Below are 13,977 nucleotides of genomic sequence, written 5' to 3' on the forward strand. Positions count from 1 at the left end.
CTCTTATGGTCAGCAGGGTCCTGTCTCTCTCCTGTAGAGTGTAAGCTCTTATGGTCAGCAGGGTCCTGTCTCTCTTCTGTAGAGTGGAAGTTCTTATGGTCAGCAGGATCCTGTCTCTCTCCTGTAGAGTGTAAGCTCTTATGGTCAGCAGGGTCCTGTCTCTCTTCTGTAGAGTGGAAGTTCTTATGGCCAGCAGGATCCTGTCTCTCTTCTGTAGAGTGTAAACTCTTATGGTCAGCAGGGTCCTCTCTCTCCTGTAGAGTGTAAGCTCTTATGGTCAGCAGGGTCCTGTCTCTCTTCTGTAGAGTGTAAGCTCTTATGGTCAGCAGGGTCCTCTCTCTCTTCGGTAGAGTGTAAGCTCTTATGGTCAGCAGGATCCTGTCTCTCTTCTGTAGAGTGTAAGCTCTTATGGTCAGCAGGGCCCTGTCTCTCTTCTGTAGAGTGCAAGCTCTTATGGTCAGCAGGGTCCTGTCTCTCTTCTGTAGAGTGTAAGCTCTTATGGTCAGCAGGATCCTCTCTCTCTTCTGTAGAGTGTAAGCTCTTATGGTCAGCAGGGCCCTTTCTCTCTTCTGTAGAGTCCAAGCTCTTATGGTCAGCAGGGTCCTCTCTCTTCTGTAGAGTGTAAGCTCTTATGGTCAGCAGGGTCCTCTCTCTTCTGTAGAGTGTAAGCTGTTATCGTCAGCAGGGTCCTGTCTCTCTTCTGTAGAGTGTAAACTCGTATGGTCAGCAGGGTCCTGTCTCTCTTCTGTAGAGTGTAAGCTCTTATGGTCAGCAGGGTCCTGTCTCTCTTCTGTAGAGTGTAAGCTCTTATGGTCAGCAGGGTCCTGTCTCTCTTCTGTAGAGTGTAAGCTCTTATGGTCAGCAGGGTCCTCTCTCTCCTGTAGAGTGTAAGCTCTTATGGTCAGCAGGGTCCTGTCTCTCTTCTGTAGAGTGTAAACTCTTATGGTCAGCAGGGTCCTCTCTCTCCTGTAGAGTGTAAGCTCTTATGGTCAGCAGGGTCCTGTGTCTCTTCTGTAGAGTGTAAGCTCTTATGGTCAGCAGGATCCTGTCTCTCTTCTGTAGAGTGTAAGCTCTTATGGTCAGCAGGGTCCTCTCACTTCTGTAGAGTGGAAGCTCTTATGGTCAGCAGGGTCCTCTCTCTCTTCTGTAGAGTGTAAGCTCTTATGGTCAGCGGGGTCCTCTCTCTCTTCTGTAGAGTGTAAACTCTTATGGTCAGCAGGGTCCTCTCTCTCTTCTGTAGAGTGTAAGCTCTTATGGTCAGCAGGGTCCTCTCTCTCTCTTCTGTAGAGTGTAAGCTCTTATGGTCAGCGGGGTCCTCTCTCTCTTCTGTAGAGGGTAAACTCTTATGGTCAGCAGGGTCCTCTCTCTCCTGTAGAGTGTAAGCTCTTATGGTCGGCAGGATCCGGTCTCTCTTCTGTAGAGTGGAAGCTCTTATGATCAGCAGGGTCCTGTCTCTCTTCTGTAGAGTGTAAGCTCTTATGGTCAGCAGGGTCCTGTCTCTCTTCTGTAGAGTGTAAGCTATTATGGCCAGTAGGATCCTCTCTCTCCTGTAGAGTGTAAACTCTTATGGTCAGCAGGGTCCTGTCTCTCTTCTGTAGAGTGTAAGCTCTTATGGTCAGCAGGGTCCTGTCTCTCTTCTGTAGAGTGTAAGCTCTTATGGTCAGTAGGATCCTGTCTCTCTTCTGTAGAGTGTAAGCTCTTATGGTCAGCAGAGTTATTATCCAAAGAGATAGTGGACTATATCCGCACTGCCAGACAACTCAGAATACAAAATACGGTTAAAGGATGATGGTGGTTTATTCTACGCGTTTCGAAGTCATCAGGTCTCTCTTCTGTAGAGTGTAAGCTCTTATGGTCAGCAGGGTCCTCTCTCTCTTCTGTAGAGTGTAAGCTCTTATGGTCAGCGGGGTCCTCTCTCTCTTCTGTAGAGTGTAAACTCTTATGGTCAGCAGGGTCCTCTCTCTCTTCTGTAGAGTGTAAGCTCTTATGGTCAGCAGGGTCCTCTCTCTCTTCTGTAGAGTGTAAGCTCTTATGGTCAGCGGGGTCCTCTCTCTCTTCTGTAGAGTGTAAACTCTTATGGTCAGCAGGGTCCTCTCTCTTCTGTAGAGTGTAAGCTCTTATGGTCAGCAGGGTCCTCTCTCTTCTGTAGAGTGTAAGCTCTTATGGTCAGCAGGGTCCTGTCTCTCTTCTGTAGAGTGTAAGCTCTTATGGTCAGCAGGGTCCCGTCTCTCTTCTGTAGAGTGTAAGCTCTTATGGTCAGCAGGGTCCTGTCTCTCTTCTGTAGAGTGTAAGCTCTTATGGTCAGTAGGATCCTGTCTCTCTTCTGTAGAGTGTAAGCTCTTATGGTCAGCAGAGTTATTATCCAAAGAGATAGTGGACTATATCCGCACTGCCAGACAACTCAGAATACAAAATACGGTTAAAGGATGATGGTGGTTTATTCTACGCGTTTCGAAGTCATCAGGACTTCTTCAGGAAGTACCACAAGTCCTGATGACTGGCAGTGCGGATATAATCCACTATCTTCCTGGATAATAGCTGTAAGTAGGTCGCTTGCTGACCCGTGGATCTGCAGCAGCTGACATACAAGCCTTGTTTCTACACCACCAGGTTTGCAGTTTTTGATCAAAATTGCACATTGTATAGCGTGGGATAAGACCCTATCTGCGCTCCTTGTTTTCCTATAGTTTGCACTGCTAGTATCCTGTAGAGTGTAAGCTCTTGTGATCAGTGAGGTCCTCTATCTCTTCTGTAGAGTGTAAGCTCTTATGGTCAGTGGGATCCTCTCTCTCTTCTGTAGTGTGTACACTGTTGTGATCAGCGAGGTCCTCTTTCTTTCCTGTAAAATGTAAGCTCTTATGGTCAGCAGAGTCCTCTTACTCTCTCTTTCTTGCCTGTAGAGTTTAAACTCTTATTGTCAGTGAGGTTCTCTCTATTTCTTTCTCCCCTATGTCTATATTTTGAGTATAAAATTTATTTGCTGTGAATTGTATTTTTGTGTGGGCATTTGGCAAAACTGGCAAATTATTTATACGTATTTCAAAAGATCCGCTCATCTCTAGTGCCCACGAGTTGCTAGTGGTGAAACCTACGTTATATAAATGGCAACATCGCTTTGAGGCTGCAAAATTTCCTTTTTTGATCTTCACCAACCACAACAATTTGGAATATCTCAGTTGACCCAAAGATGCAATCAATGTTAAGCACACTGGTCACTCTTGTTCTCTTGATTTTATTTCATCCTTGCATACTGTCAAATGGAGAAAATTTTAAGAAAGACACTATATCCATGTCCTTTGACCCATTTAACTAGTTTCCTGCAGATCCAGCACATATTATCAATCCAAATTGCATTCTACGGTAGCTGCCGTGATGGAGATACACATCCTCTGTGGCCTGCCATTCTACGGGAAAATGGGCGTCCAGGCTGGGAGTGTGTGCTTCTGTTACTTTGACAATATACCTCTGTAGACTGCATGCTGCCACTTGACATGGCAGGCCAAGATCAGATGAAACAGGCATGTGCAGGCATGTACTACGGAGGACAGAGAATGAACTTCAATCCAATATTGTAGCCAGCATGCAGCCGGCGGGTAAGGAAAGGGTGAATCAAACACCCAAAAACCCCGCCCCTATGGCTGAAGATTGTTCCCTCCAAATTCAGGTGACAGAGTCCCTTTAAGACCATAGATCTTTCCACTTCTAAATACTTCTCCCTTTCTCTTTAACAACAGGAAAATGAACTCTCTTGTGCCCATATAATTCATGCCATTCTGGTCCTAATAATTAACCCTGTCTTTGGATAACCCACTGCTGCAGAGCACAAACCAGGCAAAACAACATTTATCACATAGCAATGCATTATATAACCATAACATCTTCTAGGTGATGCGGGATGCTTCTCCACTCCTTTACACAAACATAGCCAATGCTTCTCTTGAAGCTTTTCACATAGGACATTCATTTTGTATCTTCTTATCTACACCATAAGGTATTGTCTTGGACTGAGTCCTTTCCTTACGCCCAATAGTCAGACTCAACTGTGAATTTGCCTCTCAATATTATTGGTGACCAGAGTAAGTACGTCAAGGAGATGAGGATTGAAAGGTGGAAAACCAAAGTAATAAAAAAGAGGACTAGAATACTCAAAAAGATTATCAAAATTAGGATTATTTCATTCAGAAAAAAACGATGTGTAAATGTGTAAAGATATCTAACATCAATACCAGCAAATACCAAACATCTGCTTCACCTCAAGCAATGAGTACTCTGCCAGAGGATGTTTTTATGGTGAAATCATTAAAGCGGGTGAAAAATAGCTCCTTTGTAGTACATCTGCTTTTACAGGCTCTGGCAATGTCTCTGAAACCAGCAATTAGCTCTATTGGGTTGACATATGGTGAGCCGCTACAGCTGATGAAGTCAGGCCTGACAGTCTATGTCAAGCAGTAGCTGCCATGATTTCCTGCTGGTTAAGGTACATCCGTTATTTGTCTTTTCCTTCTGATTCCTGACTCAGATCCTGGCTTTGGATTTTTTTAGACTGCTTCCATTTCACTCCTTGGATTTGGTGCCTGATGTGTTATCCTATGCCTTGTGCTGGCCCTTGTCCTGTCCTTAGACTACATCTTGATCCTATCCTCTCATTCTTGTTATATCTTGACCACTTTCTTGGTGACAAATCCTGTCTCCATTTCTGTCTAAACGACCATCATTCTCTTTTTGCATCAAAGAAGATTTATCCAACACTTGTCCCGAATGACTGAACATCTGTATATTAGAACACGTTAAGATCCACCAATACAAAGCGCCCTCCAAGGACATATTATACCGCTGAATTTCAACACGTTCTTGTAAAAGAGGACTTGTTCCAATCAATCTGGATTGTGTGCTGGATCAATATTCTCTAATACTCTACTGACTGTGACTGTCATGCAATACTGTTCAATGCATCATCAAACAAATATTGGCTGTGGATTCAGGATCTACTATAGGTTGAGCTAAAACCAAACCCCTTTCTCTGTTTGAAACATTTTCGTTGCTTTGCGCAAACAAAAAAAGGATCTAAAAAGATATAAAGGTATCGATGTTCCTACAAATACAGTACGAATCAGAGTTCTCAAGTTCAGTGTTAAAAAGAACTCTGGATATACTGCCTGGACATGGCAGAAAGAGAAAGTTGTCACCGGCAGCCACCACATTCCTGAGAAGGCAGGTGGTCAAAAATGCTGAAGGAAAATGAAATCCAGCTTCCAAAGTTTGCAAATATATTGAAAAAGTTCTAAAATAACAGAGTATGTCGGGAGTAATGTGTTTCAATCACAACAAGCGCTCGTTGTCAGAGTGCTTCATTTTCCTTCATGGTTTCCTTCACAAGCAGTCCCTTGGAACATGCAACTGCTTCCGATAACGGGAACAGCTAATTGATGGAAGTGCTGGGTGTCGCCTCCCCACAGATCTAGTATTGATAACCCACCCTACGGATGGGGCAACAACAGTAAAATACCAGACAATATCTTTAAATTCAGGCATCTAGAAGAAATATTTCCATAAGATGTCCAATGTCTGTTACTTGCTTCCAACAACTCACCATTGAACCAAACATAATAGAAATTTATAGGCATTATGCCATAAGTCGTTTTTTCTTTGCATTAATTTATGAAAAAATACAACAGCCATCAAAAACATCAGCAGACAATAGGCAATAAATATCTTGAAGATTGTCCTCACAGTCCACTCATCAGCCTAGGCATGTGGTCTCAAAACTATAATAAAAAAATGTAAGCATTTAAACTTACCAGTTGATCCTAAAAAATATTTTTCTAAAACAGATCCATAGGCACCATGGCTGGATTTCAGGTTACTTATCACAAATGGTTGTAAAGCCACATTTACATTGTTCATGGGCCAGTGTTGAGCGCTGAGGCTTGCTCCACCATACCATGATACATTTGTCATTGAAAAGCAATCCTAAAATTAAAAACATATGTATTAGATAAAGGGAACCATTAGGAACTATATACAGACTGGGCACAGGTGAGTAGTACAGTTCCTCAGATTTATTTTACTTCTTCTTAAAAAGTCACACTGTGCCTCCTTATGTTATGCACTTTCTCCTCCTTTTGCTTCATTGTCCTATTCATGGATTCTGAGGAGCAGCAGGTGTAGATGTAAGAGATCACATCTTAAAAATCCTTGCCCATTCTTTAACGTATTCTACATTTCCACATTATCTGGATGATCTCCTGCAAATGTTATAGAGTTCCCCCATAAGACCCTGATCAGTATTGGAAGGCAGAACTAAATGGATTCTGACCCAATTGTCCTCAAGCTGATAACATGAGTCTTGGAGCTACTTATGTATTTTTCGAGTTGTTACAAATATTGTGTGTTGCAATTAATATTCTGTGGTCAATCTTCAATTCCTAATTTGAAGTTATATGAGACGTGTAGCCAGATATGTTTGCACCTTGCAAATAATTTAATAAACGCCAGCTAATATGGATGACTGGACATTTAGGAGTGCTGTAACCTCCAATGAGGGGTGAGACACGCTTATGAGTTATGTCAGCAATTTGCTTTTTCAGCAGTGGTAGCCATTTGTCTAGATGGAAAAAAATGTCCAGTCGTCTTCTCCTTTCACCACGGCTACATTTCTTCTCTACCATGTGTTCAGCTCTTTCATTGCTGTAACTTACATACACCATCTCCTGTAACTCTGCAAAATAATTTGTTTACACTGTCTCTCAATTCCTTGGTTAGGGTGGTGACCTCTTGTACTAAGAACCAAATCTAAATTGGGTGACAGCTTTTAAATTACTTTAGTCATGCTATGTCACCTGAGAATTCAGATAGAGGAGCTATATTTAAATGCATAGAAGGATGTTAGCATCTATCGAATCTATAGTTTGGACGCTTTGTTTAAAACACACAAAAAATATTGCTGAATCCTCTTAGGTCTATCTAGCGCTGGTAACAGCTGATCGTGGGTGTGCTGGATGTCTCACCCCTATTGATCACAAACTGCTGAAATATCCTAAGGAAAGGCCATCAATGCAAAAGTCCCGGACAACCCCTTGAGCAACTCCTCGTCAAATATACATGCATTTTATGATGATTTGTCACAGACTGAAACTGAAAAATAACATTCAGAATCGGGGCAGTCTGTGAGGGAGAGGAACAGCGTGGAAAAAGATGGATAGGGAGATATGGAGTAAAAGGCGGATGAAGAATATGGGGGGGTCAGTCTGTCAGAGAGAGAAAGAATGGAAAAAAATCTATGAAGTAAAGGAAGGGAAGTACCCTATATGACGTGAAGAGGATTGGGGAACCGTCTGGGAAAAAGAAGAGGAGTAGGGGTAAACTATTAAGAACACTGAGTCATGGAGGGGACTTTATAAGTGTTTCACAGATGAAGCTTCAGGAACAGTCTGCAATGGCGGAGTGGGCACAGTGGGAACGTATGGGCATAGGGGCTGTCTGTGAGGAAGATGTGACATAAGGGAAGGCTCTAAGCAACAAGTGCATGTAGGGCTGTTTATCAGAGTGAGGGTGATACATGAGGAAACATGGAGAACAGTTTATGAGGTAGAGGCAGACATGGAGGGTAGTCTATGAGGGTGAAGGAGACATGCAATGCAGTCTGAGGGTGAGGGAAACATGCAGGACAGTCTGAGGGTGAGGCAGACATGGAGAGTAGTCTATGAGGGTGAGGGAAACATGCAGTACAGTCTACGAGGGTGAGGCAGACATGGAAGGTAGTCTATGAGGATGAAGCAGACATGCAGGGTAGTCTGTGAGGGTGAGGGAGTCATGGAGAACAGTTTATGGGGTGGAGGCAGACATGTAGGGTAGTCTATGAGTGTGAGGGAGATGTCTATGAGTGTGAGGGAGATGTGGAGGACAGTCTATGAGGGTGAGGCAGACATGGAGGGTAGTCTATGTAGTCTATGAGTATGAGGCAGACATGGAGGGTAGTCTATGAGGGTGAGGGAGACATGGAGAACAGTTTATAGGGTGGAGGCAGACATGTAGGGTAGTCTATGAGTGTGAGGGAGACATGGAGAACAGTTTATAGGGTGGAGGCACACATGTAGGGTAGTCTATGAGTGTGAGGGAGATGTGGAGACAGTCTATGAGGGTAAGGCAGACATGGAGGGTAGTTTATGAGAGTGATGGAGACATGGGGAACAGTTTATGGGATGGAGGCAGATATGTGGGGTAGTCTATGAGGGTGAGGGAGACATTGAGGGTAGTGAAAGGGAGGTATGGTGTACAGTCATGGACAAACATTTTGGGAATGAGACAAATATTAATTTTTCCAAAGTCTACTGATTCATTTTTTCTAATGGCAATTTGCATATACTCCTGAATGTCAGAGTGATCAGCTTAACAACAATTACTGTACTTGCAAAGTCAATATTTGCCCAGAAAATAAACTTTAACCCCCAAAACACATTTCAACATCATTGCAGTCCTGCCTTAAAAGGAGCGGCTAACATCGTTTTAGTGATTGATCCATTAACACAGGTGTGGGTGTTGATGAGGACAGGGCTGGCGATCAATCAGTCATGATTAAGTAAGAATGACATCACTGGACACTTTAAAAGGAGGCTGGTGCTTGGTATCATTGTTTCTCTTCAGTTAACCATGGTTATCTCTAAAGAAACACGTGCAGCCATCATTGCTCTGCACAAAAATGGCCTAACAGGGAAGAGTATCGCAGCTACAAAGATTGCACCTCAGTCAACAATCTATCGCATCATCAAGAACTTCAAGGAGAGAGCTTCCATTGTTGTCAAAATGGCTCCAGGGTGCCCAAGAAAGACCAGCAAGCGCCAGGACCGTATCTTAAAACTGTTTCAGCTGCGGGATCAGACTACCAGCAGTGCCGAGCTTGCTCAGGAATGGCAGCAGGCTGGTGTGAGTGCTTCTGCACGCACTGTGAGGCGGAGACTCTTTGAGCAAGGCCTGGTTTCAAGGAGGGCAGCAAAGAAGCCACTTCTCTCCAGAAAAATCATCAGGGACCGACTGATATTCTGCAAAAGGTACAGGGAGTGGACTGCTGAGGACTGGGGCAAAGTCATTTTCTCTGATGAATCCCCTTTTCAATTGTTTGGGACATCGGGAAAACAGCTTATTCGGAGAAGAAGAGGTGAGCACTACCACCAGTCTTGTCTCATGCCAACTGTAAAGCATGCTGAAACCATTCATGTGTGGGGTTGCTTCTCAGCCAAGGGAATCGGCTCACTCACAGTCTTGCCTAAAAACACAGCCATGAATAAAGAATGGTACCAGAATATCCTCCAAGAGAAACTTCTCCCAACCGTCCAAGAGCAGTTTGGCGCCCAAGAATGCCTTTTTCAGCATGATGGAGCACCTTGCCGTAAAGCAAAGGTGATAACTAAATGGCTCATGGATCAAAACATAGAGATTTTGGGTCCATGGCCTGGAAACTCCCCAGATCTTAATCCCATTGAGAACTTGTGGTCAATCATCAAGAGATGGGTGGACAAACAAAAACCAACAAATTGTGGCAAAATGCAAGCATTGGTTATGCAAGAATGGACTGCTATCAGTCAGGATTTGGTCCAGAAGTTGATTGAGAGCATGCCAGGGAGAATTGCAGAGGTCTTGAAGAAGAAGGGTCAACACTGCAAATATTGACTTGCTGCATTAACTCATTCTAACTGTCAATATAACCTATTGGTACTCATAATATGATTGCAATTCTATTTCTGTATGTGATATAAACATCAGACAAACACTAATAAAAACCAGAGGGCAGCAGATCATGTGAAAAATATAATTTTGGTGTCATTCTCAAAAATTTTGGCCATGACTATAATCTGTGAGAGAGAGGGAGAGGAGTAATGAAGGGCAGTCAATGAGAGGGACCACATTTTAACCCCTCTATTCAAGGTTCAACCCTGTGCCATGTTGAATTAATTCATCCTGAATACAGATGCATTTTTGGCATTAATATTGCTGATCCTCCACCAATACCACATAACTCAGGCTTCTGTGTCCCTCATGCACAGCCCATGTCACCATCAGGTACTGGAGTAGGAAACTGGCTATTAGGAGCAGTGCCTAGTAAAAGGACTATAAACATAAGGATGAATGACCTCGGGGAGATCAAAACATCCAACACCGCGGAGACACCATCACGTGTTTCTCAACGCAGTGATCCAGAACACTGCCCCCATCCCTTATGGGAAATATGCAAATGCAGGCAGAAAAGCTGCGGAGACACCATCACGTGTTTCTCAACGCAAGCAATAAATAGCCAGGTCTTTCACCGAGAAGGAACAACCACGGGAAGGGCAGAATCCAACCGCGGTGTTGGATGTTTTGATCTCCCCGAGGTCATTCATCCTTATGTTTATAGTCCTTTTACTAGGCACTGCTCCTAATAGCCAGTTTCCTACTCCACACTGATGAGGGGCAAATACCCCGAAACAGCTGTCTGTGGATGGATACCATGTTTTGGCATAGGTGGTTTTCCTTTTTGGATGCTGCCCTTCCCGTGGTTGTTCCTTCCCGGTGAAAGACCTGGCTATTTATTGCTTGCGTTGAGAAACACGTGATGGTGTCTCCGCGTCTTTTCTACATGCATTTGCATATTTTCCATAAGGGATGGGAGCAGTGTTCTGGATCACTGCAATGAGAAACACGTGATGGTGTCTCCGCGGTGTTGGATGTTTTGATCTTTCCGAGATCATTCATCCTTATGTTTATATTGTTTACCATCAGGTACTGGGACTTGGGACCTAATACTTTTTATCAAACTTAAAGGTGAATGAGCCTTATGATGAGCATGCTTAACGGCATTTCTGAAATAAAAAAAGTCTACTTTCTCTTTAGAAACAGCTCCACAATACAAATGACTGGGTCTAAGCTGTAATACTGGACACTGACCAATGACAAAAGTTTAGCTCTTCTTAGGAATATATAAGACTATTTTTCTTTTTCCAGGGTCCCTCTTTAAAGCTAATTGTAGATGTGAGTGAGGGGTAGTACTCATCAATAGGATTGCATTATGGCAAGGAAATGGGTCCAATCACATTTCACTGATTGACCGCACGGTTGCAGCATTGTCCCATTCACGGTGACACTGTATCTGCTGCTTATCTGGTCACTGCATGCCTGTGTACGACACTGTTTATCTGGAAGCTCTACAGGTGTAATTGATACCGGGACTTACATCCATTCAATGAATATCACCACACATGAGACGGGACAAGGTACTAGAAGACAGAGAGGTGTGACTGGACAATTCTTATGTTTTTTTGCTACTTCTTTATTTTAAGCAATGAGGACTGTTCTTACATGGAGCCACTTGCTAGTTTTGCGTGGGACTGCTGTGCCGTTAAAAGTCGGCAGATATAATTAGGCCACAATTGGATTAAAATACCAATCTAGCAAATACTAAGAACCTTTACTGGATCAAGTCCTTTTCTCGCATCAACCATAGATTGGAAAGTTGTGTTTTACATGAGCCATCAAATTTGTGTTTTGGGACTTGGCTTTCAACATGTTCTTCAACAATCCTCCCAGCATCCAGGATAAACCTGAAGGATTATTACTGCAATCTTGTTTTAAAGATGAATTGTTTATCATATTAAGGATATAGTAGATCAACATCAACCCCTGGTCCACAACCACTTCTCTTTGCCTAAAAATAGTCTTTGAAAATGTAAAAAAGGAGTATTTTAATCTGCAAAAAAATATTTAAGCAAATGTAAGTGCAGTTTATCTCAATGATAGATGGACTATTTCTTTGCTGAGCATGCACGATTTGGTTAGTGTATTTATTATTTTTTGGCAGCTGTTTTTACCAGTCGGTTGCTGTGTGCCGTAATTATTTGGTTGGTCTTTTCACTACATATTTGCGCTCTATGTCAAAATTACATTAACTTTTACAAAGGGGCTAACATTTTCCAAACAGCCCAGAACCTGATGGTCCTCCTCATTCATCCATGCTTTTGGCAGGTTTCATAAGTTACAACTACAGATAGTTTGCTCTTTATAATTAAAGAAGCCCTCCTCCTCCCATCAAAGTTTATGTCTTCTTAATATATTACGATCATCATATTATATACAGTAGCTCTGTGTACTTACAATTGCACCTTTTACCTTTCTACCAAGTTAATGCTTCTCTTTTCTCTGCTCTATGTAGAAACATTAAGTCTCTGGTAATTGCATTTATCATTCCGCTCTTCTGCTCCTGTCCCAGCTGCTCTCTTTTGCCCCTGCCAGGAACTTTTGCAGTGAGGCATGACTCACACAGGAAATATTGACCTCCTCTTTCTACATAGAGCCTAGAAGGATTCAGCTAGTCAGTTATTAATCATGTGATGTCATAGACCTAATGAAAAAGAGAAGAATTAATTGGTTAGAAAGGAAAAATTACAATTGTAAGTACACAGTGCCATATAATATGGTGATTGCAAAGTATCAAGATGATAAAAACTTTGATGCGAGGAGGAGAAGTGCTTCTTTCAAAGTAATTTATCTTTGGCTTGTTCCTGATTGTCTCATTGCCACTCATCACAGGGCTGTCAGCTGTTCACTAAACTGCTCCATGATATGAAGAGATTACTTGCTGGACTTTTGCAGTTTAATAACACTCAATGATAGATCTACAGTAAAAAAAGCAAAAAAAAGCAAAACTATTTTGGAATCCAGAGTTTGGTAAACGGAATCTGAAACCTATTGGCCTCATTACTAATCTTATATATCAATTAACATTTTTTTTCTAATTCCCAAGAGAAGATTAGCCAGATTTAGCAATTCACATGACTTCTTAATGGTGAAAATCATATTACTAAACCAAAGCTCTGTTGTTCCCATAGATGATCCTGGAGACACAACGTGATTGTGGAGGATTGGTGGTGACCCGTTGGAACATTGCATATATAGACTTGTACAACATATGCAGCATAAATCATATTTTATTTTAATAATCTTTTTATCACAGGTAAAGATGCCAGCATAGAGATGGGAAGCATATTCCTACCAGCAAGGTAAGGCAAACTGCTCCAATGTAGAGTTGAGCAGATCGCTTCTCACAACCCCGGTCGATGGTCAAGGTCAGTGCTCGCTGGCCATACACAATGGCTGTAGGAATTTCCTGAGCAGCATTAGATTCACTGGTCTGACGTGACATCACCTGCGCGGTGTGTACCAGGGAAGTGACGTCTTTCCAGGCCAGCTGGAAATAAGTCGAGGCTGGGATCCCCGAGAATAAGGAAATTTGGGCAGATCATGTCCATGGCCGGAAAGCTCTGACCCGGACCGTGGACTGGGTTTGCGAGAAGTGATCTGCTTACCTCTACTTCAAAGTAATCAGAATATAGCAGAGCTGGTTTTACCAATACATTCCTAGTGGCACAAGGGACCCTAAGTGACCCTAAGGTTACCTACTAAACTAGGAAATAATGCATGAATACACTGAAAAACTTCACTCATATATAAAAAAATCGATGTCTTAATTAGGCATTCTGAATGTTGTGGGTATGAAAAAAGGACCACCCGTAGCCATTCGTGACCTTAAAGAGGATCTAAATAACAAAAGAATGACAGTCACTTCCAAAAAGAAAACTGGTGTGTACAGGTGCATACTAAGAGCAGCCATGCCCATACATAACCAACAAATAAAGTTGCAGTCTGTAGCACTATAGAATGTAAGCATGAAATATATGAAATATGAATTGCATTACTGCTCTAGAAAATAAGAAAAAACAGATTGTGGTTGTCGTGAAGAAGAAATATGTATACTTCGAAACTCGTTGACAAATAACCCACCTACACTCGGATTGGCATGCTTCATCTTTTCAACATGGCAGTGCAGATTTAACCCATTCGTTTCTCCATTACCTGCATTTTCATCTTTTCGTAGGTCTGCAGCAGCCGAAGAGTTATCAGTGGTTGTGTGTGCACAACCAAAGCAGGTGAGCGCCATTAGACAATTCT

General features: G+C 42.6%; 1 protein-coding gene across 1 annotated transcript in view; it reads right to left on the bottom strand.

Annotated features, from left to right (window-relative positions):
* The window catches only part of LOC138648864 (SITS-binding protein-like), a 118,520-nt gene that overhangs the window by 67,981 nt on the left and 36,562 nt on the right, over positions 1 to 13,977 (bottom strand). Inside the window, exon 2 of the mRNA XM_069738825.1 lies at positions 5,799 to 5,970. Within this exon, the coding sequence (XP_069594926.1) occupies positions 5,799 to 5,970 (172 nt within the window). The remainder of the gene's footprint in view (positions 1 to 5,798; positions 5,971 to 13,977) is intronic.

The sequence above is a fragment of the Ranitomeya imitator genome, chromosome 9, assembly GCF_032444005.1.
Source record: "Ranitomeya imitator isolate aRanImi1 chromosome 9, aRanImi1.pri, whole genome shotgun sequence".
In the NCBI taxonomy this organism is placed as follows: Eukaryota; Metazoa; Chordata; class Amphibia; order Anura; family Dendrobatidae; genus Ranitomeya; species Ranitomeya imitator.